Source organism: Rana temporaria, chromosome 2 (assembly GCF_905171775.1).
Source record: "Rana temporaria chromosome 2, aRanTem1.1, whole genome shotgun sequence".
Taxonomy (NCBI): domain Eukaryota; kingdom Metazoa; phylum Chordata; class Amphibia; order Anura; family Ranidae; genus Rana; species Rana temporaria.
In genome coordinates, this window is record NC_053490.1 from 98,490,830 (window position 1) to 98,515,311 (window position 24,482).

Below are 24,482 nucleotides of genomic sequence, written 5' to 3' on the forward strand. Positions count from 1 at the left end.
CAAAAAAAAAAAAAAAAAAAAGACATAAAACACCTTCTTTATTTTGGTTATAAAATTTTGCAAATAACATTTTTTTCTTCTTTACCAATATGCGGGGATAAAGCTGCACTGATGGGCACACACAGGTGGCATTGATATGCTGCACTAATCACCAGGGCACTAATGATCAGTCACAGGATAGCTAGTAATCAGCTTTTCTTTCTTCATGCTGTGACAGAGCCGAGGAAAAGAAATGCAGATAACCGCCATTTGTTTACATGTGACCAGCAGTAAAAGGAAACAGTTGAGCACATGGTAAAGGGCCACTGTGATTTGCCCTTTAGCTTGATCTCTAATCGAAAGTTTAGAGAGACGGCCAGGTCTTCGTAGATTTGCAGTGGTCGGATACTCATTCCATTTCAATATTATCGCTTGCACAGTGCTCCTTGGGATGTTTAAAGCTTGGGAAATCTTTTTGTATCCAAATCCGGCTTTAAACTTCTCCAACAGTATCTCGGACCTGCCTGGTGTGTTCCTTGTTCTTCATGATGCTCTCTGCGTTTTAAACGGACCTCTGAGACTATCACAGTGCAGGTGCATTTATACAGAGACTTGATTACACACAGGTGGATTCTATTTGTCATCATTAGTCATTTAGGTCAACATTGGATCATTCAGAGATCCTCACTGAACTTCTGGAGAGAGTTTGCTGCACTGAAAGTTAAAGGGCTGAATAATTGTGCACGCCCAATTTTTCAGTTTTTTATTTGTTAAAAAAGTTTGAAATATCCAATAAATTTCGTTCCACTTCATGATTGTGTCCCACTTGTTGATTCTTCAAAAAAAAATAGTTTTATATCTTTATGTTTGAAGCCTGAAATGTGGCAAAAGGTCGCAAAGTTCAAGGGGGCCGAATACTTTCGCAAGGCACTGTATAATATAAAAGATGCATCCAGGGCACTGGACAAATCAGTAGGGACAAAAGGGAGGGAAAATAAATTGTCACAGTAATGTAATCTGTAAGATTACTGTATGTAAATAAATTAATGAATTCTCGCGCAAAATCTATAAACACACCAACAGTGCAAGAAGTGAAAAAGTAAATGAGTGAAATATATTATATATATATATATATATATATATATATATTATATATATATATATATATATATATATATATATATATATATATATATATATATATATATATATATTATATATATATATATATATATATATATATATATATATATTTATTCTTAATATTAACGTGCCAATGCACAAACAAAGTCCATATGTGATAAGGCAGATAAACTGCGGAAAAAAGGGGAAATGTATTAACAGTGAAAATATATAAATAGTGAATGTCCACAAATCTCAATGAATGACTTGATCTTCAGAGTAACTAGTCTCACAGAACTCTCACCTCATAAAAAGGTATAATGAGCATTAAGGACAATCAAAGAGCATTCCAAAACAAGTTCCAGACCTCCACTGGTACCTCCTCTCAGGCTTATTCCAGGCTCATTGGTGAATTGCAGCCTTATACAGTGTCCTCAAGCAGTCCCTAATACAGATCACATACAGGGAAAAAGGAAAAGAAAAGCCTCCAATGGTGTAGTATACAAAGTGTTTCCCAACTCCAGTCCTCAAGGCACACCAACAGGTCAGGTTTTCAGGCTTTCCATTATTTTGCACATGTGATTTGATCAGTTTCACTGCCTTAGTAATTACCACAGCCGTTTCATCTGAGGGAAATCCTGAAAACATGACCTGTTGGTGTGCCTTGAGGACTGGAGTTGGGAAACACTGGTATAGGGAACCGTTTATTAAGTGGTTGTGCTCTTACATAAAAAAGTAAAAACGAGTGTAAAATTAATGAACAGCTGCATTCTTAGCGCCTCCTCATGTCACTCCTGGTGTACGTCTGTCCACAGCCAATCCCTACGCGTTAGGACACTGTCACGTGTCTTCATTTGGGGTTCCCCAGATTTTTAGGCTTTTCTTTTCCTTTTTCCCTGTTTGCGAGCTGTATTATGGACTGCTTGAGGAGACTGTATAAGGCTGCAATTTACCAATGAGCCTGGAATAAGCCTGAGAGGTACCAGTGGAGGTCTGGAACTTGTTTGTGAATGTTCTTTGATTGTCCTTGATGCTCATTATACCAGGGTTTGACAAATTTGCTTGGAATCTAGAAGCCAGCTAAAAAGGTTAGGAGCCAAAAAACGCATCCCATCCTGCCAAGCTCGCGGGCAGAAGCGAACGTAAACAGCATTCAAACCACACATGTGAGGTATCACCGTGATTGGTAGAGCGAGAGCAATAATTCTAGCCCTAGAACTTCTCTGTAACTCTAAACATGCAACCTGTAGAATTTTTTTAAACATCGCCTATGGAGATTTTAAAGGGTATAAGTTTGTCGCCATTCCACGAGCGCACGCAATTTTGAAGCGTGACATGTTTGGTATCAATTTACTTGGCGTAACATTATCTTTCACAATATAAAAAAAAAAAATTGGGCTAACTTTACTGTTTTTTATTTTAAAAAAAAGTGTATTTTTTCCCAAAAAAAAGTGCGCTTGCAAGACCGCTGGGCAAATACGGTGTGACAAAAGTATTGCAACGACTGCCATTTTATTCTCTAGGGTGTTAGAATAAAATACACACATATAATGTTTGGGGGTTCTAATCAGAGGGAAGGAGATGAAAAACACATTAGAACTGCTGTTTTGCTACTTGTAATGTAACTACTTGTAATGCCAACGGCCACCACAAGATGGAGCCAGATCACAGAAGGAAGCTTAGGCCTGCAGAAGGCCACAAAGCCGTGGCCTCGGATCGGCCGGTAATTGACGCCGCGTCTTTGCGGCCTAAGCTTTCTGTGAAGGCCGCAAAGCCGAGGCCTCAATTACCGGCGATCATGGTGGGCCCGCGCCGGCCGGTAATTGAGGCCGCGGCTTTGCGGCCTTCTGCAGGCCTAAGCTTTCTCGGGCACCAGGTCACAATTTCTTGTCGCAATTACGACCGGGCGCCCGGATTTTGTCGAGCCCTGCATTATACCTTTTATGAGGTGAGAGTTCTGTGAGACTAGTTACTCTGAAGATCAACTAATTCATTGAGATTTGTGGACATTCACTATTTATACATTTCCCCTTTTTTCGCAGTTTATCTGCCTTATCACATATGGACTTTGTGCATCGGCACATTATTATTAAGAATATTTATATATATTTTCTAAACATATTTCACTCATTTACTTTTTCACTTCTGACACTGTTAGTGTGTTTATAGATTTTGCGTGAGAATTCATTAATTTATTTCCATACATACAGTACACTGTAATCTTACAGATTACATTACTGTGACAAATTATTTTCCCTCCCTTTTGTCCCTACTGGTTTGTCCAGTGCCCTGGATGCACCTTTTATATTATATATACTGTTCTTTCTGCATGGAAACTGGAGATTGTTTATGGCACCCAAAAAGTGTCCCTTTACATCAATTCATTAATTTATGTACCCCTGTTTGTGTGCATTGTAATCACCACTAGTTTTTGCTGCATTTTCACTTATTGTTCTATTTTGGTGACATTACTCACAGTAGTGCGAAGGACACTATTCATTCAGTGTACTGTATGTGTTTTGCACTTTTTGAATTTCCCACCAGGCTCCGTTCCTGTGCATCATGCCGCTCGCAGGGAACGGAGCCCAGCATACAGAGCATCGGACGGAAGACATCGCAGGATCCTGGGGATAAGGTATGTTACTTTCCCTGTATACTGCGATGCAATCCCGAGTGTGGCTCAGGGTTACCGCTCTTGGTATGGAAAATTCACACCGGGGCCACACTCGGGAATGCCGCTAAGAAGGTTAAGGTCCAGGAATTTGAAATTCCTGCCGCTTTCTCTCCTCTCCATCCAGTGCTGCAAGTAATGACCAATTGGTCAGCACCATCACTAGCAGCGCTGCACAGAGAGGAGAGAAAGCAGTGAGGATTTCAAATTCCCGGACCTTAAGGTGGCTTGGAGGAGTCTTGACAGCTCAGGATTGTGGGAGGTAAATACAGCAAAGACCAGGGCTGGGGAGGAGGTCCGGCATTGGGTCACTTTAGATTTTATTTGTAAAAGGTGAATTTACACATCAATGCATTCTCTGCATTAAAGAAAAAAAAAAACTTGTTTCTACCCATCCTGCCCCCATCTCTAAACACTTACCTGACTCCTCTGACCGCTCCAGCACCACTCTCCCCGGGCTCACAGGAGACACTGCCAGCCATAGGCTCCTGCTTCTGTCAGTCAAACTCCTGTAAAGGGGGAGTGAGGCTGTGGCTTAGCTGTGCGTCCACATAGGCTGGATCAGGAGCACCCACAGGGGATGGGGGACTCCATTGCACAGGGCCTGCTGTCAGGGCAATCAAAGAAAGTAGGAGGGGACAGTTCCAGTGGGGAGTTCTAAAGAGGAGGTAAGAGCGCTCTGTGCAATATAGCAGCACAGAGCAGGTAAGTATAACACATTTTTTATTTTAGCCCCTCCCTCAAAAAAAATAACTGTTATTACTTTAATTGGAGGTTTTCTTTCAGGACAGTACTCAATCTTTTCTTTCAGGTTATAAACTAAATGAAGGTTTAATGTGGAGAACTCCTTCAAATGAAAGGGTGAGTGCAGACAGTGGGACAGAACTAGTGGAGGTGATGAGGAGCCCCCTGAGGTGATGAGGAGCCCCCTGGGGTGATGAGGAGCCCCCTGGGGTGATGAGGAGCCCCCGAGGTGATGAGGAGCCCCCTGGGGTGATGAGGAGCCCCCTGAGGGAAGAAGGAGCTCTGAGGGCTCATCTATCCTCCTCCTGTGTACACATTACCTCGGTGTAGCGCTGCACCAGCCGGCTGATGGTCTCCCTCTCTGTCTGCCATTCAGGCGTCCTGTTCTGCTTCCTGGTGATCTTACACTTCTCCTTCTTCTTGGTGTATTTCTTCTTCCACTTCTCGAAGTTCTTTACCGGGTCATTCCTATTATTGAACAGCGACGGTTGCTTCTTCTTCTCCTGCAGGCTGTCCGGTTCCCCCATGCTGATCTCCCTGATCTCTCTTCGTCTTCCTGTACACACAGACACATGGGCGAGGCGCGCACTGATGACGTCCTCCCAGTGCGGGACCCGTACTGAGCACGTGACAGGACTGTCTCTGAGAGGAGCCCGCTGTCTACATCCAATGCAAAATAATGATTGGTAAAGACTCCGAGTGATGCAGTCAGTGGTGGTCAGCTTCAACACATCCACAATAGCAGCACGGTCTTCCTGCCATGATGTCCATTGCATCAAGTTAGCCATCCCGTTCACAATGTACAGGCTGGAAAACATCTCAATATCTTAAAACTTCAGTCCTGCTGCATTTTACTGCAATGCAAACTGAAGATAAAATTGGTCTCAGTGATCACAACAATAACCCCCAGCATTGGTGTCAGTGACCACAATAGTAACCCCCAGCATTGGTGTCAGTGACCACAATAATAACCCCCAGCATTGGTGTCAGTGAGCACAATAGTAACCCCCAGCATTGGTGTCAGTGAGCACAATAGTAACCCCCAGCATTGGTGTCAGTGAGCACAATAATTATGCCCAGCATTGGTGTCAGTGACCACAATAATAACCCCCAGCATTGGTGTCAGTGAGCACAATAATAACCCCCAGCATTGGTGTCAGTGAGCACAATAGTAACCCCCAGCATTTGTGTCAGTGAGCACAATAGTAACCCCCAGCATTGGTGTCAGTGAGCACAATAATTATGCCCAGCATTGGTGTCAGTGAGCACAATAGTAACCCCCAGCATTGGTGTCAGTGAGCACAATAACCCCCGGCATTGATGTCAGTGACCATAATAATACCCCCCCCCCCGCATTGGTGTCAGTGACCACAATAATAACCCCCAGAATTAGGGTCAGTGACCGCAATAACCCCCAGCATTGGTGTAAGTGACCACAGTAATAACCCCTAGGATTGGTCTCAGTGACCACAATAATAACTCCCAGCATTGGTGTCAGTGACCACAATAATAACCCCCAACATTGGTCGCGGTGAGCACAATAATTACCCCCAGCATTGGTCTCAGTGAGCACAATATTAACCCCCAGCATTGGTCTCAGTGAGCACAATAATAACCCCCAGCATTGGTCTCAGTAGGCACAATAATAACCCCCAGCATTGGTGTCAGAGAGCACAATAATAACCCCCAGCATTGGTGTCAGTGAGCACAATAATAACCCCCAGCATTGGTGTCAGAGAGCACAATAATAACCCCCAGCATTGGTGTCAGTGAGCACAATAATAACCCCCAGCATTGGTTTCATTGGACACAATAATAACCCCCAGCATTGGTGTCAGTGAGCACAATAATAACCCCCAGCATTGGTTTCATTGGACACAATAATAACCCCCAGCATTGGTGTCAGTGACCACAATAATAACCCCCAGCATTGGTGTCAGTGACCACAATAATAACCCCCAGCATTGGTATCAGTGAGCACAATAATAATCCCCAGCATTGCTGTCAGTGAGCACAATAGTAACCCCCAGCATTGCTGTCAGTGAGCACAATAGTAACCCCCAGCATTGCTGTCAGTGAGCACAATAATTATGCCCAGCATTGGTGTCCGTGACCACAATAATAACCCCCAGCATTGGTGTCAGAAAGCACAATAACCCCCGGCATTGGTGTCAGTGACCATAATAATACCCCCCCCCCCGCATTGGTGTCAGTGACCACAATAATAACCCCCAGTATTAGGGTCAGGTACCACAATAACCCCCAGCATTGGTGTAATTGACCACAGTAATAACCCCCAGGATTGGTCTCAGCGAGCACAATAATAACCCCCAGCATTGGTGTCAGTGAGCACAATAATAACCCCCAGCATTGGTCGCAGTGAGCACAATAAAAAAACCAGCATTGGTCTCAGTGAGCACAATAATAACCCCCAGCATTGGTCTCAGTAGGCACAATAATAACCCCCAGCATTGGTTTCATTGGACACAATAATAACCCCCAGCATTGGTGTCAGTGACCACAAAAAATAACCCCCAGCATTATTCTCAGTGAGCACAATAACCCAAAGCATTGGTGTAAGTGACCGCAATAATAACCCTCAGCATTGGTGTAAGTGACCACAATAATAGCCCCAGTATTGGTGTCAGTGACCACAATAATAGCCCCAGTATTGGTGTCAGTGACCACAATAATAGCCCCAGTATTGGTGTCAGTGACCACAATAATAGCCCCAGTATCCTGGGTGTCTTTAAAGTGGAGGTTCCACCAAAAAAAAAAAAAAAATCACCAAAAACCTAAAAAAAATAAAATTTACTCACCCTAAATAGCTATTGCTATGCGGAAGTGCCGAATCTGTCTCTTCATCGTCCGCGGTGGATTCTCTTCCTCCTCCTACACTGGGCGTCTTCTTGTGAATGGGGCGCGCTGCATTCTGGGAACTGTGTGTGTCCCAGAAAGCAGCCGGCCCATTCACAAAGCGCCGCGCTGCTCGCGCATGCGCAGTAGGAAATGGGTAGTGAAGCCGTACGGCTTCACTGCCTGTTTCCCTTACTGTGGATGGCGGCGCTTGGAGCTGCGAGGATCGGCCTCGGCGGGGGCTGACATCGTTGGCGGCTAGGACAGGTAAGTGTCCTTATTAAAAGTCAGCAGCTCCAGTGTTAGTAGCTGCTGACTTTTATTTTGTATTTTTTTTTAATGGAACCTCCTCTTTAATAATCATTATTATGCATAGGATGTAGATAGAACAGTGAGATCAGCAGGATGTTTTCACAGACATCATATACAGTCTTGTCCTGAGCTGTCACATGTTCAGTACTAGTCCAGCATTGTGAGGACGCCATCACTGAGAGTGAGCACAATAATAGTCCCCAGCATTGGTGTCAGTGAGCATAATAACCCCCAGCATTGGTGTCAGTGACCACAATAATAACCCCCAGCATTGGTGTCAGTGAGCATAATAATAACCCCCAGCATTGGTGTCAGTGAGCATAATAATAACCCCCAGCATTGGTGTAAAAAAAACGCCTAAGAAATGAATATAGCCACCACATCTAGGAATTGGCAGCTGCAATATCTTCAGTTATTGTCTGTGGGTTTAATACCACTTTAAGTTGATCACATTCACTATCTATGACAAAAACACTGTAACAAGACTACAGAAAAAAGAGCTGCTTAGAGGGAATATGTTCAGAACACATGCACTAGAGGGCAGTAGAAGGTATAGAGCAGTGTATGTTGTGTATTCAATGACACTAACCTAGGTCAAGTATCACAATACAACATCCCAGGGGTGACTGCATGCGGAGCCATGACCTTACATTGTAGCACATGGATTATCTCCAGAATTGTGGAGTCCTTATTTTGACTCGCTATATCAAGCAAATGCCATCTTCTTCCATTTTCGCTATAACTAAATATTACCTTTTATATTCTCCTATCTTGATTATATATGATTGTTATTGATGATAGCTAGAATAACATCACTACATTGTCTTGATAACTGAAATGTTACACTAAGGCCCCTTTCAGACGTACGGATCCTTTAAGGATCCGTACCGTTAACACCCGCTTGCTCAGCGGGGATCGCTCCATTGATCCCCGCTGAGCCGGCAGATGGCAGGGTGGTCCCCGCACACTGTACAGGCACCGCCCTGTCAGATCTATGCTCTCCTCTATGGGGGGATCGGATGAACAAGGACCGTCAGCTCTACATGTTTCGCCAAACAATGGCTTCTTCAGGAGTCTTTTGACAGGACTGCATATGTAATCACTGAAAATATTAGATATGTGAGATATATTTGGTGAAACCACAGAGGAGGATACAGAGATTCCAAGATAGGCCTGTCGGTATATACAACACCAGAGGATCATTGGTTGCTTGAGAAATGGTATAGATCCCTGGGGATTCAATTATATTTCCATAGCCATCAATATAGATGCACTTCACAGGAGTATTACCAAATTGTCATCAGTCCTCAATGTGCTCCCGTGTGGGAATACCTCTCTAATCGCAGGCCACAGCCATTTCCTTTAATCGCATGGATATTGTACGATGATACTATGTTGATTTTAACTATGTTTAAATACATTTTGATATATTTATGTTGTGTTTTTGGCTTCTTTCATCCCGTTTGCGGATGAAAAAGGGACATACATTGGTCCCAATGAGATTGCGGGTGTCAGCGGATGAATAACCGCTGACACCCGATCTCGTCCGCCTCCGCAAAGATCCGATTTTGCAGACGGAAGAAAACACTATTTTTCCTTTCGTCTGCGGATCAGATGAACACGGACATACGGTCCATGTTCATCCGATCCCCCCATAGGGGAGAGCGGAAAAAAGACAGGGCGGTCTCTGCACAGTGTGCGGGGACTGCCCTGTCATCCGCCGGCTCAGCAGGGATCAACGGAGCGATCCCCGCTGAGCATAGGGAGCATACGGAGGCGGATCATTACTGATTCGCCCCATGTAAAAGGGGCCTAAAAGTCCCCCCATAGGGGAGAGTGGAAAAAAGACAGGGCGGTCCCTGCACAGTGTGCGGGGACTGCCCTGTCATCCGCCGGCTCAGCAGGGATCAACGGAGCGATCCCTGCTGAGCATAGGGAGCATACGGAGGCGGATCATTACTGATTCGCCCCATGTAAAAGGGGCCTAAAAGTCCCCCCATAGGGGAGAGTGGAAAAAAGACAGGGCGGTCCCTGCACAGTGTGCGGGGACTGCCCTGTCATCCGCCGGCTCAGCAGGGATCAACGGAGCGATCCCCGCTGAGCATAGGGAGCATACGGAGGCGGATCATTACTGATTCGCCCCATGTGAAAGGGGCCTAAAAGTCCCATCTCTCCTTTCTATTATTTACCTGAATAAAAACACTGTAAGGCCGCGTACACACGATTGTTAAACCGATGAGAACAGTCTGTTGGACCGTTTTCATCGGTCCAAACCGATCGTGAGTGGGCGCCATCGGTTATTTATCCATAGGTTAAAAAAAAACAATCTTGTTTTAAATTTAACCGATGGATACCTAACCGGAAAAAAAAACGATCGTTTGTAGGCACGTCAATCGGTTAAAAATCCACACATGCTCAGAATCAAGTCGACGCATGCTTGGAAGCATTGAACTTCGTTTTTTTTCAGCACGTCGTTGTGTTTTACGTCACCGCGTTCTGACAAGATCGGTTTTTTAACTGATGGTGTGTAGGCACGACTGACCATCAGTCAGCTTCATCGGTTAACGGATGAAAACGGTCCATCAGACCGTTCTCATCGGATGGACTGATCGTGTGTACAGGGCTTCAGAGGTCTAATCCTTCCTTGCTCTACTAAAAATAATTACCCATTGGGGAGATTGTGCATCACTTCCTGTTATTACAGAGATCGAAGTGACATCTCTACAAAAGGGAGACATGCCAATAATTGACATAGGCCGTCAGTACATCAGGATCGATCAATTTTCAGATATATACCATCGTTTGTGGACTCTCTAAATGTTATACACCGATTTGGGTTATTTTCACCAAAGAAATGTAGCAAAATACATTTTGGCCTAAGTTCATGAAGAAAGAATCTTTATTTGCTACATTTTATAACAAAAACAAAGACAACTTTAGCAAAAAATAAAGAACCCAGTGGTGATTAAATACCACCAAAAGAAAGCTCTATCTGTGTGAACAAGACAATAAACATTTTATATGGGTACAGTGTTGCAATTGTCATTCAAAGTGTGACAGCACTGAAAGCTGAAAATTGGCCTGAGCAGGAAGGGGGTAAAAGTGCCCCTTTTGAAGTGGTTAAGGAGAATCGTATAAATGTACATCTAAGCTAGGAATTTTTTCTAAACAAATGCATAATACATTGGTGGTTTAGTCAACATCATAAGAAATTAAAGCGGAGGTTCACCCTAAAAAACAAGTTTCTACCATGCCATCCAGCATACTAGAGTGAGCTACAGTATGCCTTTATTTATTTTTTTTGCGCCGTACTCACAGTTTAATCCATTAGTTAAGTTTCAGACTCCCCGCGGGGAGTAGGCGTTTCTATGAAGAGGGGAACATGATTGACGGACGGCTATGGCGCGTCACGCTTCCCGAAAATAGCCGGAGTAGGACTCGGCTCTTCACGGCGCTATACGGCGCCTGCGCACAGACTAGGAGCTAACTGCGCAGGCGCCGTGAAGAGCCAAGTCCTATTTCGGCTATTTTCGGGAAGCGTGAAGCGCCATAGCCGGCCGTCAATCATGTTCCCCTCTTCATAGGAACGCCTACTCCCCGCGGGGAGTCTGAAACTTAACTAATGGATTAAACTGTGAGTACGGCGCAAAAAAAATAAAATAAAGGCATACTGTAGCTTACGCTAGTATGCTGGATGGCATGGTAGACAAAAAAGATATGCATAAAACGTTCACTGCAGGTGAATCAACCACTATAATTTAAAGAGGAAGTAAACCCTGATGGGTTTACTTCCTCTTTGTTTCCCTGCAAAGGTAAAGCATCATGGGCTACTATACATCGCCCAGGCACACCCTAATCACCCTTTTCAGCACTGATTCCCCCTACTTCCCTGGCTCCTCCCTTCCCCCTGCAGTGCTAACAGCTTCCCTTCTCTCCCGCCAGCTGTTGCTGCAAGGATGTTTTAGGATGAGTGGAGGAAGGTGCCGGTAAATATGTAATTGACCATCCCCTCCCTTTCTGAATGAACATCGTGAGTTATCAGTAGTGTGTGTTTGAGCTTTGGGTTGCACCCCCTAATGCAATAGACTGTGAACACCAATGTTTGGAGCAGCGGAATGAGCAGTACAAAATAAGATACAGCAGAGTAGAGTAGTGTGTAGAGCTTCCATAGAACATAGTGTGGACAGCAGGGGACCTGCAAGAGAAGCTCCTGTGGACAGTACAGGGAAATCTGCAGCATATGGAGGCAGAGAGTCTGCAATGAGCTGGACATCATTTAGGGAATGAAGTGCATAGCAGGGATGTAGACGCTTGGGATATTAGATAAGCAATCACACGGTTAACTACTAGCCGACCGGCCACCGTCATTATACGGCGGCAGGTCGGCTCTCCTGGGCGAGAGCCCGTAGCTATACGTCCGCTTTACGAAAAATATGTAGAAGAATATGTATCGGCCTAAACTGAGGAAAAAAAATGTTTTTTATATATTTTTGGGGGATATTTATTACAGCAAAAAGTAAAAAATATTAATTTTTTTTCAAAATTGTCGCTGTATTTTTGTTTATAGCGCAAAAAATAAAAACCGCAGAGGTGATCAAATACCACCAAAAGAAAGCTCTATTTGTGGGAAAAAAAGGACGCCAATTTTGTTTGGGAGCCACGTCGCACGACTGCGCAATTGTCAGTTAAAGCGGCGCAGTCCCGAATCGCAAAAAGTGCTCTGGTCTTTGGGCAGCAATATGGTCCGGGGGTTAAGTGGTTAAAACCTTTAGTAAAAAAACAAAGTTGTAAACCCCTTTAAGTAGTATATAGGTGATAGAATGTGATAATATTTCCAAATCAGTTGATAACATAAGCACAAGATTTTTTGTTTTTTTTTACAAAAGCCCAGACAGAATAATACATTTTTAAATGCAGTCGTTGATTATTGCACAGACATAGAATTGATAGGCTGCAGACACTGATAAGAAAATTGACTTTATGGTCTTTGTGCTTGAAGGCGGGCAAATCCAGTTTTGTATCAGGATAAAAAAATGTTCTGTTTCCAAGTGACATATGCCATTCCGATGATCTGATTGCTGACTTTTCCTGTTGCTGGTACACACCCTGTGAAGGGAGCTGGTATAGCTCTGGTCACTGTGATCAGAGTTGATGGGTGGAGGCCACATAAATGTGCGATAAGAAAATACACAGACAACATCCATGTCTTTCATAGCATGTTTCCTCTAATATTCATGTCTATATAGTTAGAATGTATTCAGTCTCCTAACTGACATAGAACATATTTAATATAATACATTTATGACATACAGTACAAAACTACATACAATGTGATTGTAACAGAAGATTTTAAACAAAGAACATGCCAAAAAAATACTTAGCATTTACTGTACTTCTCACTCTTCCTACTGTTTAATCATACTAACAGGACTCCTCCCTTTTATGACCAAACAAAAAATCTATCACCCAGTCTAACCACTTGCTGACCGCCGTCAGTACATATAGGTCGGCAGAATGGCTGGTGTGCACAAAGCAACGTATGGGTACGTTGCTTTGAAATTCCCGCCAATGTCAGGCACCCCCCGCCGTAAGCTCCATGACCATGCTCGCAGGACCCGCGGACTCGATGTCCGCTGGTGTCCCACGATCATGTCACTGAGCTGCAGAACAGTCACATGTAGCCCAGCCCCCACACAGTTAGAGTCATTCCCTAGGACACACTTAACCCCTTCCTCACCCCCTAGTGGTTACCCCTTCCCTGCCAGTGTAATTTACACAGTAATCAGTGCATTTTTATAGCACTGATCCCTGTATAAATGACAATGGTCCAAAAATAGCGTCAAAAGTGTCGCAGTCACAATAGAAATCGCACATCGCCACCATAACTAGTAAAAAAAAAATATTAATAAAAATACCATAAAACTATCCCCTATTTTGTAGATGTTATAACTTTTGCGCAAACCAATCAATATACAGTACAGACCAAAAGTTTGGACACACCTTCTCATTCAAAGAGTTTTCTTTATTTTCATGACTATGAAAATTGTAGATTCACACTGAAGGCATCAAAACTAAATATAAAAATAAATAAAATATATCTCATATTCTAGGTTCTTCAAAGTAGCCACCTTTTGCTTTGATTACTGCTTGGCACACTCTTGGCATTCTCTTGATGAGCTTCAAGAGATAGTCACCTGGCGCAGCACCCCATCACTCTCCTTCTTGGTCAAATAGCCCTTACACAGCCTGGAGGTGTGTTTGGGGTCATTGTCCTGTTGGAAAAATAAATGATGGTCCAACTAAACGCAAACCGGATGGAATAGCATGCCGCTGCAAGATGCTGTGGTAGCCATGCTGGTTCAGTATGCCTTCAATTTTGATTACATCCCCAAAATGTCACCAGCAAAGCACCCCCACACCATCACACCTCCTCCTCCATGCTTCACGGTGGGAACCAGGCATGTAGAGCCCATCCGTTCACCTTTTCTGCGTCGCACAAAGACACGGGGGTTGGAACCAAAGATCTCAAGTTTGGACTCATCAGACCAAAGCACAGATTTCCACTGGTCTAATGTCCATTCCTTGTGTTCTTTAGCCCAAAACAAGTCTCTTCTGCTTGTTTCCTTTCTTTAGCAGTGGTTTCCTAGATATTCTACCATGAAGGCCTGATTCACACAATCTCCTCTTAACAGTTCTAGAGATGTGTCTGCTGCAAAAGGTGGCTACTTTGAAGAACCTAGAATATGAAATATATTTTCAGTCGTTTCACACTTTTTTGTTATGTATAATTCCACATGTGTTAATTCATAGTTTTGATGCCTTCAGTGTGAATCTACAATTCTCATAGTCATGAAAATAAAGAAAACTCTTTGATTGAGAAGTGGTGTCCAAACTTTTGGTCCGTACTGTACGCTTATTGCGATTTTTTTTTTTACCGAAAATATGTAGAAGAATACATATCGGCCTAAACTGAGAAAAACATTTTTTTTATATATTTTTTAGGGATATTTATTATAGCAAAAAGTAAAAAATCTTACATTTTTTTCAAAATTTACGCTCTTTTTTTGTTTATAGCGCAAAAAATTAAAACCACAGAGGTGATCAAATACCACCAAAAGAAAGCTCTATTTGTGGGGAGAAAAAAGCCTTCAATTTTGTTTGGGAGCCACGTTGGGGGCATAAAGAGACTACAGGGTGTATTTATCAATTTTCCCAGTAAGTACAGTAATTAATACATTTTCACCCATGTGAGAATCCATAGCATTTGACCTGCATTCTACAGTCACATACACCCTATTTATAATCAGGTGAATGTGCACCAGGTGAGTGCAGCTGCTGGAAAACAGCCATCAAATCTCACATATACAATATCAGTGAAGATACGGCTGACCTACGAGTAAATCCACCGGCAATAGCTTTCAATAGTATTCATAATACGAGGTGGTATCAAAAAGTTTTGAGACTAGTTTTGTAACACGCCAACAGATGGCAGCACAAGGCTACACACAAAGTCACAGGGAGCAACAACGTTCATAAGTCAGTGTGCCAAAAACCATCATCCTGTCTACATCAGGAGCTGTGCAACTGGTGCCATTCTGACCACGTGCTTTACCACGCCTGCTCCATGACAACAATGCATCCTGTCACAGAGCTCTCCTCACACGTGAGTTTCTCGCCTGGAACAACATGATCTCACTTTCGCACCCACCCTACTTGCCAGATTTCGCTCCTGTGGACTTCGCTCTCTTCGAGACGATCCAGCTCAAGGGTTGCCGTTTTGACACCATTGCGGAGATCCAGCGCGATTTGCAGGAGGGGCTTAACACGCTTCGAAAAGAAGACTTGTCGGAGACATTCCAGAAGTGGCAGGAATGCTGGGAGTGCTGTATTCCTGTGCAAGGGGGCCATTTTGAAGGTGTTAATGTGTAAACTTAGATAAATAAAGAACTTTCTTGTAAACAGAGCTAGTCTCAAAACGTTCTGATAGCACCTCATATAATAAAATATAATATAATGTAACTTGCGCTGTATAAGTGCCTGTAATAAATAAATGTAATTGTCAGGAAAGGGTTCACCCATTGGTGGCGCTGTCGGTTCTATGGATCGTAGTACCGGTGTCCACCAGCAAATGTCTTCTAACAGCCAGGACCCGTAGTAAAGGGTTTCACCTGCTGGTGGCACTGTTGGGTCCGTGGGTGGTAGTACCGGTGTCCACCAGCAGGTGCTTTCCAGCAGTGTGGAGCCGACATTATCTCCTGCGGTCAGGCATCAACTGAACCTGATTGCAGGAGATGTGTATAAATACCCAGCAGCTCACACACACAAGTTGCCTTGGTATCCTCCTTGTGCCCTGACCTGCGAGCCTGTTATCCTGATCCTAAGCCTGTACCCGATCCAGATCCTGAGCCTATCCTGTTCCTGTTCCCTTGCATCCCTGCTCTGTATCCTGATCCCGTCCACCTTCTTCCTTTCCTATTCCCTTCCCCATCTGCTGATTCCCTGTGTATGACCCTGGCCTGGCTAACGTTTACGATTCTGGTATACCCCCTCTAGTGTTCTCACTTGTTTGGCTGTTGCTGTTTTTGGGTCACTGTCTTGTTGTGGGTTTACTGTACATAGTTTGTGATTGGTGGTGTGTTTATTTATATTCACTTTCCTTAATAAATTATTATTCACTTCACATGCGTTTTGGTTCTCTCTTTGCAGTCCACACAGTCTGGTCTTACCTGTACATGACAATAATATAATATAATAGTTTTAGCACTGAGGGTGTTAGGGTCTAAATGCCATTTTTTATATTACATTTTTATATTAAACAAAAAACAGCAAAGCCTCCCTCCCAACAAGCCTAGCACAACAGCCAGTTGCAGCTCTCTTGCATCATCATGTACAATGCAGCAGCCGTAGCAGTTAGAAGTAAAGGTAGCATACATCCCAGCAAACAGAGTACAGTGGCAAAGAGTAAAAAAAATTTACAGCCCAATGTACAGGGTGCAGAGGCCAGTAGTAAAGAACATATAGCCCAGAATACATAGAGCAGGGGTCAGGAGTACGGTAGCCAGGAACACTGCACAGCACCCACACTCCGGCCAGGTAGGCTATAACGCCGGAGCGCCGTGATGTGGCCACCCTGAAGGTGGGTGCCACATCGGAAGAAGACCCCGCCAAAATGGTGTCTGTTCCATAAGTACCCTCTCCCAGCATGCCCAGCGAGGCCCAAGCCTCCTGATTGGCCGCTGGGAGAGAACACCCAAACCTCAACTCCACTGCTGCCACCTACCGCACCGGGGTGAGAAAACACCCCGGCACAACAGAATGAGCCCACAGCACAGCCAAGCTGAAACAGAGACCCCAATTAAATGATTGTAATTGGAATCAGAGTCACTTACACTCTGATTATACTCTAAATTTCAATTAGCACCGGTACTTGGAAGTAACCCGGCGCTACAATAAGACTTACCTATAGGTAGTGTAAATATCTCCTAAATGTGCACCATTTAGGAGATATTTACATCACATGCAGCCAGTGACATCACTGGCGCATACGCTTCAAAGGCATGATCGCCTGTGCTGTTCCTTCTGACCCTTATGCCGTGAATGGTGGCTCCCGCTCATGAGTGACATCATCGCGGCTCTGGCCCATCACAGAGCCGAAGTCCGCAAACTGGTGAAGATTGAAGTGGCTGCAGCGCTGGAACAGCTTCATTTTAATGTAAGTTTCACATAATGTGCTAGTATGCGATGCAATAACACATTATGACTTTACCTTGCAGGGAGAAAAAAACGTCCAGCAGTATACAACCTCTTTAAGCGATCGGCAAGTGGTGTATTGCCCCCTAAAATGCATGTACAATACACATTTCAGTATATACGGTGATAGAAATGGAACAGGGTGACTAGGCCTTGGGGGTGGAAGTAAGATCCCATGAAGACCATCAAAGAGAAGATATGGTGGTTGCATCTTTTTTTCAGGATTGGTTCTCACTTGGTGATCCTGCCAGTAAAACCCTTTCTGCCTTAGGGTGACAACTAGGGATGTCCTGATACTTGTACTCTGGGGAAATGCTCCGATACTTCACCCGATACCTGGGCGATCAGTGCGGCAGGGGAGTTGCAAGTCTTCTCCGTGCTGTCTTTGTCCCCCATGCTCCGTGCCGCCTTGTCCCCGTGCCGCCTTGTCCCCCGTGCTCCATGCAGCCTTGTCCCCGTGCTCCGTGCCGCCTTGTCCCCGTGCTCCGTGCCGCCTTGTCCCCGTGCTCCGTGCCGCCTTGTCCCCGTGCTCCGTGCCGCCTTTTCCCCGTGCTCCGTGCCGCCTTGTCCCCGTGCTCCGCGCCGCCTTGTCCCCCTTGCTCCATGCCGCCTTGTCCCCCGTGCTCCGTGCCGCCTTATCCCCTGTGCTCCGTGCTGACTTCTCCCCCGTCTGTGCAGCTCTCCCCCCCCCCCCCCGTGCCGCTCTCCCACCCTCAATCTGTCAGGATGGAGAGCGGAGGTAGGAGCTCTTACCTTTTTAGAATGAACAGAGTCAGTGATCACTGACTCTGTCCATTCATAGAACTGAGCATCGTAACCTGTGTTTACGATGCTTCAGTTTATGAATGGAGAGAAGCTTCTCTATTCATTTCAGCTGAGGCTGCTGAGAAAGGGACTGGGGAATTTGTGTCCTTAGTCCCTTTCTCTGTCTTAAAGGGGAGATGTCAGAGGTCTGTTAAGACCCCTGATATCTCTCCAAGGACCCCCAACAGGGCTGATTAAAAAAAATTGCAATTAATATTAAAAAAAAAAACACACTGACAATCCACTCCCCCAAAAAGAAAAAAAAATCACTGTAAAAAAAAAATTGTAAAAAATAAATAAAAATACTGCCACTGTCACATGACATTAAAAAAAAGTATCGGTAATCAGTATCGGCGAGTACTTGAAAAAAAGTATCGGTACTTGTACTCGGTCTCAAAAAAGTGGTATCGGGACATCCCTAGTGACAACGCTCACTCACTGCACTCAATTTATGGAGGAGCAGCATTGTCACCCTACGGCAGGCTAGGGTAGGTGTGTTAGGACCACAGGACACTCTCCTAATCTTCATAACATGGGGGGTTTCTGTAGTTCACAGAGAACTGGGTACAATGCTAAATGATAAGATTATTGGCAGAATCAAGAGTTTTTTTGCACTTACTGAACAGAACAAAATTATTTTAAAAGTATAAACAGAATACAAGTGAGAAAATAAGAAAACATTAAATGCTACGTTTACATGGCCTTTAAAGGTTGGGTATAAAATTCCAGTGAGATGTATTGAGGAATTTTCAGTGTATAGCTAAGGCAATGAACAACAAGACGCTCTGACCTCTATTTACTTTCTCTGTTTACCTAACATGGTGTAAAACAAGCTGTGTACTCGCTGGGTGGAGATGGCGGATATCATTCAGGCAGCTTCATAGAAAGCTATAAAACACGCCTGTAATATACACAGTGTGACCAACAATTCTTACATTGGTATTTTTGGTGAAGAAGAAAAAAATCACACTGGGGACATAAATAAAAGAATCACTGGTTAAAAACGAGTCAGTTTTCTGAGAAAACAACTGTGTAAATAAAGCTGAATTCTGGGAGAACAAAATATTGTCTAAGTGCAAAAGTCGTGTGTATTCTGACTTGAATCTTGGTGTACTTTGTGTGTTTCTTCCAGATCTAATCCAGTGTGAAACGTTGTCTCTATATGGAAGTTTCCTATAATAAAGACTGGTCATTGTTGCTGTCTCTCCTTGTGCAGGGTGACTGGTCTTGTATCCGCCCCCTTTCTTGTCATTTTCTGCAGACAGCCTGTAGTGGGGAAACCTGCTGGGCCCCTCCCACAGCACTGCTCTCTCCTCTGGCTGTGTAGCACAGTAATGATGTCACGCTAATTTTACACAATAATAACTGGAATTAAAACCCATTTGATGCTCACAAAGTGAGTTTATATATTTTTCTCTGTATTGAGGGATATATTCTAATTAAAGTTTTTGTGTCCAGAGTTCTGCTTTAGACCCCTTTCACACTGAGGAGTTTTTCAGGCGGTACAGCGCTAAAAATAGCGCCTAAATACCGCCTGAAAAACTCCTGCCCCAGCCTTCTCAATGTGAAAGCTCAAGGGCTTTCTCACTGAGGCGATGCGCTGGCAGGAGAGAAAAAAATCTCATCTTTGGAGCGGTGAGAGGAGCGGTGTGTATACCGCTCCTTCACCGCTCCTTCCCATTAAAAACAATGGGAAACCGCGGTAATACCGCCCGCAATGCGCCTCTGCAGAGGCGCATTGCGGGCGGTATTAACCCTTTATCGGCCGCTAGCGGGGGTTAATACCACACCGCTAGCGGCCGAATCCTGCGGCAATTCCGACGGTATAGCGCCGCTATTTTTAGCGGCGCTATACCGCCACCGCGCCTCCCGCCCCAGTGTGAAAGGGGCCTTAAGCTTGTTCTTTTTTTATTTCAAAAACAATAAAGAGATGGGTTCAATAACATAGCTAATTTTCCAAATATACATTAACCGCTTCTGAACCGCCCACCGTATATATACTGCGGCAGGGTGGCCCGGCTGCGCAAAATCACTTACCTGAATGCGGCAAAGTGAACAAAGAAAAGAAAAATCTTCATCAAATTATTACAATGACTCTTCAAATAACCTTTGGCTTAACAAAAACAGCATTATTTCTAAATGTTACTCTAATAACACACACTGGGGCAGATCCACAAAGAAATTTCAAAATTCCCGCGTCGTGTCTTTGTTTTGAATCCTCAAAACAAGATACGACGGCATCTCGGCTAGATCCGACAGGCGTACGTCCTAGTACGCTGTCGGATCTAAGCTGCAATATTTCGGCGGCCGCTAGGAGGCGTTTCCGTCGAATTCCGCGTCGAGTAGGCAAATTAGCTATTTACGGCGATCCACGAACGTACGTCTGGCCGGTGCATTTTTTTACGTCGTTTGCGTTCGGCTTTTTCTGACGTATAGTTAAAGCTGCTATTATGAGGCGTACTCAATGTTAAGTATGGCTGTCGTTCCCGCGTACAATTTTTTATTTTTTACGTCGTTTGCGTAAGGAATTTGCGTAGAATGACGTTACCGTCGCAAGCATTGGCTGGTTCCGGTTTAATTTCGAGCATGCGCACTGGGATACCCCCACGGACGGCGCATGCGCAGTACAAAAAAAAACGTTGTTTACGTTGGGTCACGACGTATTTACATAAAGCACGCCCCCATTACATCCATTTGAATTCCGCGCCCTTACGCCGCGAGAGATACACTACGCCGCCTTAACTTATGGCACGGATTCTTTGTGGATTAAAAAAAAAAAAGGTAAGTTACTGCTGGGCTCTGAGGAAGAGGTCTCTGTCACCTCGAAACGCGTAAGCCAGCAGCAACGCACCTCGCCACCCCCCCTACATTCTGGAGTGAGGTTTGAGGGGTATTTCAATTATCGTTTGACAAGCCTTTTATCATTCTTTGTTTGTGAGTAGTTTTCATTATTTTATTATTCCATTAAAATTTGCCAAACGGTAGTACACGAGGCTGGTGCGCCTTTCTTTCTCCCTTTTTGTCTTCTATCAGGATTCCCCCATCCATGAAGGGCAGCAAGGCCTCTGTTACTACGGGTTTTTTTTGACATCTAAGGAGAACTGTATGTAGACATTTGACCAATTATCAAGGATCCCACTTGTGCGCAGGAGTTTGTGTTTTTTGTCAGTATTCATCTTAGATACGCTGCGCCCAGCGCAAATGTACGAGAATCTGCCCCACAGTCTTTGATTTCAGCAATATGTGTAGTTAGAATTCGACTGGCGTTCAATGTATAATTCTAATCAAATTTCAGTCCAAATTTCCAAACTTCGGATGAATTTCGTTTACGTTATCCGGAGCATTCGGCAAAATTTGTTTATATTATAATTCGGGTATTCGGATATATCCGAATCTCGGAATAATGAAAAATGTGTCCGAATATTAATTCGGAACGAAACGAACCGCACATGTCTAGTCAAGTGTAATCTTTAACCACTTGCCGACCTCCTCATGTACATATACATCAGCAGAATGGCACGGACAGGCACATCAACGTACCTGTACGTGCTCTGCTTGACGTGGGTGGGGGGTCCGATCGGGACCCCCCCGGTACATGCGGCAGTCGGTAAGCCTCGGGGAGCGATCCGGGACGACGGCGCGGCTATTTGTTTATAGCCGCTCCGTCGCGATCGCTCCCCGGAGCTGAAGAACGGGGAGAGCCGTGTGTAAACACGGCTTCCCCGTGCTTCACTATGGCGGCGCATCGATCGAGTGATCCCTTTTATAGGGGAGACTCGATCGATGATGTCAGTCCTACAGCCACACCTCCCTACAGTAGTAAACACACACTAAGTGAACACTAAATGTTACAGCGCCCCCTGTGTTTAACTCCCAAACTGCAACTGTCATTTTCACAATAAAGAATGCAATTTAAATGCATTTTTTGCTGTGAAAATGACAATGGTCCCAAAAATGTGTCAACATTGTCCGAAGTGTCCGCCATAATGTCGCAGTCACGAAAAAAAATCACTGATCGCCGCCATTAGTAGTAAAAAAAAAAAAAATGCAATAAAACTATCCCCTATTTTGTAAACGCTATAAATTTTGCGCAAACCAACCGATAAACGATTATTGTGATTTTTTTTACCAAAAATAGGTAGAAGAATATGTATCGGCCTAAACTGAGGGAAATTTTTTTTTTATATATGTTTTTGGGGGATATTTATTATAGCAAAAAGTAAAAAATATTGAATTTTTTTCAAAATTGTCACTCTATTTTTGTTTATAGCGCAAAAAATAAAAACCGCAGAGGTCATCAAATACCACCAAAAGAAAGCTCTATGGGGGGCGTGTCCAGGATGGCGACGTGAGCGGTCGCACTCTCCGTGAGCTCCGCTGGCTTCTCCCACTAGATCCGTTCCTGTGGTCTGCAGCCTCAAATTTTTCCGCCCGCTGCCACCTGGATGAGGCGAGGGATCCCCCGGGCGCAGTCCGGTAAAGGAAAGAGGATTCGTTTCCCTCCACAGACGGAGGTACCTCAGCCCCCTCCGGCCTACCACGTGGAGCCGCGCACCACGCGCTCCTCCCGCATGGCGTCTCATCCGCCAGCGGTCCCCGCGGACTCCAGACCATCCTGGCTCCCGGAGGTGATGGCTGCCATAGCGACCTGCCAGTCCACCCTGACGGCCAAGATAGAGGAAGTGCAGCTCGATGTGGGGCTCATCCGTCAGGACATGGACAAGCTCCGCTCTCGGGTCACGGAGACGGAGCAACGTATCGGGCTCCTCGAGGACGATTCCAGTGACCACTCGGCCTCCCTCCGCACACTCCACACTAAGGTGAGGGCATTGGAATTTAGGGCCGAAGACGCCGAAAATAGAAATCGGAGGAACAATCTCCGCATCATCGGCCTCCCGGAGGGGGTCGAGGGGAAGGACCCGACGGCCTACGTGGAGGACTTGCTCCGATCCGTCCTCCCGGACGCGAGATTCTCCCCTCACTACACTGCGGAGAGGGCGCACAGAGTTCCCCCTAAGCCAGGGCCTCCGGGAGCCCCCCCGAGGACATTCATCCTGCGGCTCCTGAACTTTAGGGATAGAGACGAGGTCCTCCGGGCGGCCAGACAGCAAGGAGAAATCCGCTTCCAGAACTCAAGGCTGATGATTTTCCCTGACTACTCCGTTGAGACTCAACGGCAACGCAAGTCTTTTGACCAGGTCAAGGGAGCCCTGAGGGCCCGGAACATCAAATACAGCGTCCTTTTCCCGGCCAGGCTCAGGGTCCAAGATGGCGAATCCCTCCGATTCTTTAACACCCCGAGAGAGGCCTCTGACTGGCTTGACACCTTACCTCCGCACCGCTGAGCAAATAGTTGTGAGTACCTTCCTTGTTTCTTCCTCGTCTCATTTGCTGCTCTAACCCCCGCATCTTGGATGGAGACTCTGACCCCCATGTTGTTGGCTTTTTGCCCCCCCCCTTTTTCGGTCGGATGTCTCTCCGTCCGAGGCCCCCTCCCCTGACTATTATCCTTGCATTAGAAGCCCTGTTGGGGGGCCATGCGGTGGGACCTTGGGGGGTATCCACACCCCCTGCGGGAGTCTCTTGGCTGGAGAGCCGTACCAAAGTCACTCTGTTTATACCTGTCGTTGCAACACAAGTTTTGCGCCCCTGAGACTTTCAGGAGAACAGTAAGTTAAGCCTACTTTCTATATTATGCAGCCTACACCTGCCTGCGGGGATCCTCCGTTGGGAAAAAGTTTTCTTTTCCCCCCTTTTCTTTTTTAGATTATATTTTTTTCTATTTTATTTTGACTCTTCCAAGTGAAGGGAACGGAACTGAAGGAGAAAACCTTTTGCCTTTCCCCCGCCGGTTTATGTTTAAGCGAGGTGTGGCGTGACTGTAGGAGATCAGCACCCTAGCAGGGGGGGGGGACGACACACTGAACGCTGACAGGGGGATTTTTTCTTCCCATTTTTCTGATGTCCTGCCCCCACCTGCTCGATAATTTCACATGGAGAGGCCAGGAGCGGAGAGGCGTCGTGCTCAAGCGGACACCCCCCGGATATCCGGTGGGCCCCGGCTCGCCTCTTGCACATCTACCCCCGTTTGCAGCCAGCGTGCTGATTTGGGACTGGGGATTGGAAGCTCTTCCCAGTTTTAAGGGACTGAGCAGGGTGGGGGGGGGGTTTGTTGCCCGTTCTGGGCTTGTTATGCTATCTGTTTTTTTTTCCTTTCACCCATTTTGTTTTTTGTTTTTCTTTA

The 24,482-nt window shown here is 45.1% G+C and overlaps 1 protein-coding gene across 1 annotated transcript in view; it reads right to left on the reverse strand.

Annotated features, from left to right (window-relative positions):
• The window catches only part of DDX10 (DEAD-box helicase 10), a 320,895-nt gene extending 315,576 nt beyond the window's left edge, over nucleotides 1-5,319 (reverse strand). Inside the window, exon 1 of the mRNA XM_040340569.1 lies at nucleotides 4,837-5,319. Within this exon, the coding sequence (XP_040196503.1) occupies nucleotides 4,837-5,304 (468 nt within the window). The 5' untranslated portion in view covers nucleotides 5,305-5,319. The remainder of the gene's footprint in view (nucleotides 1-4,836) is intronic.
• Between the last annotated feature and the right edge of the window lie 19,163 nt (nucleotides 5,320-24,482).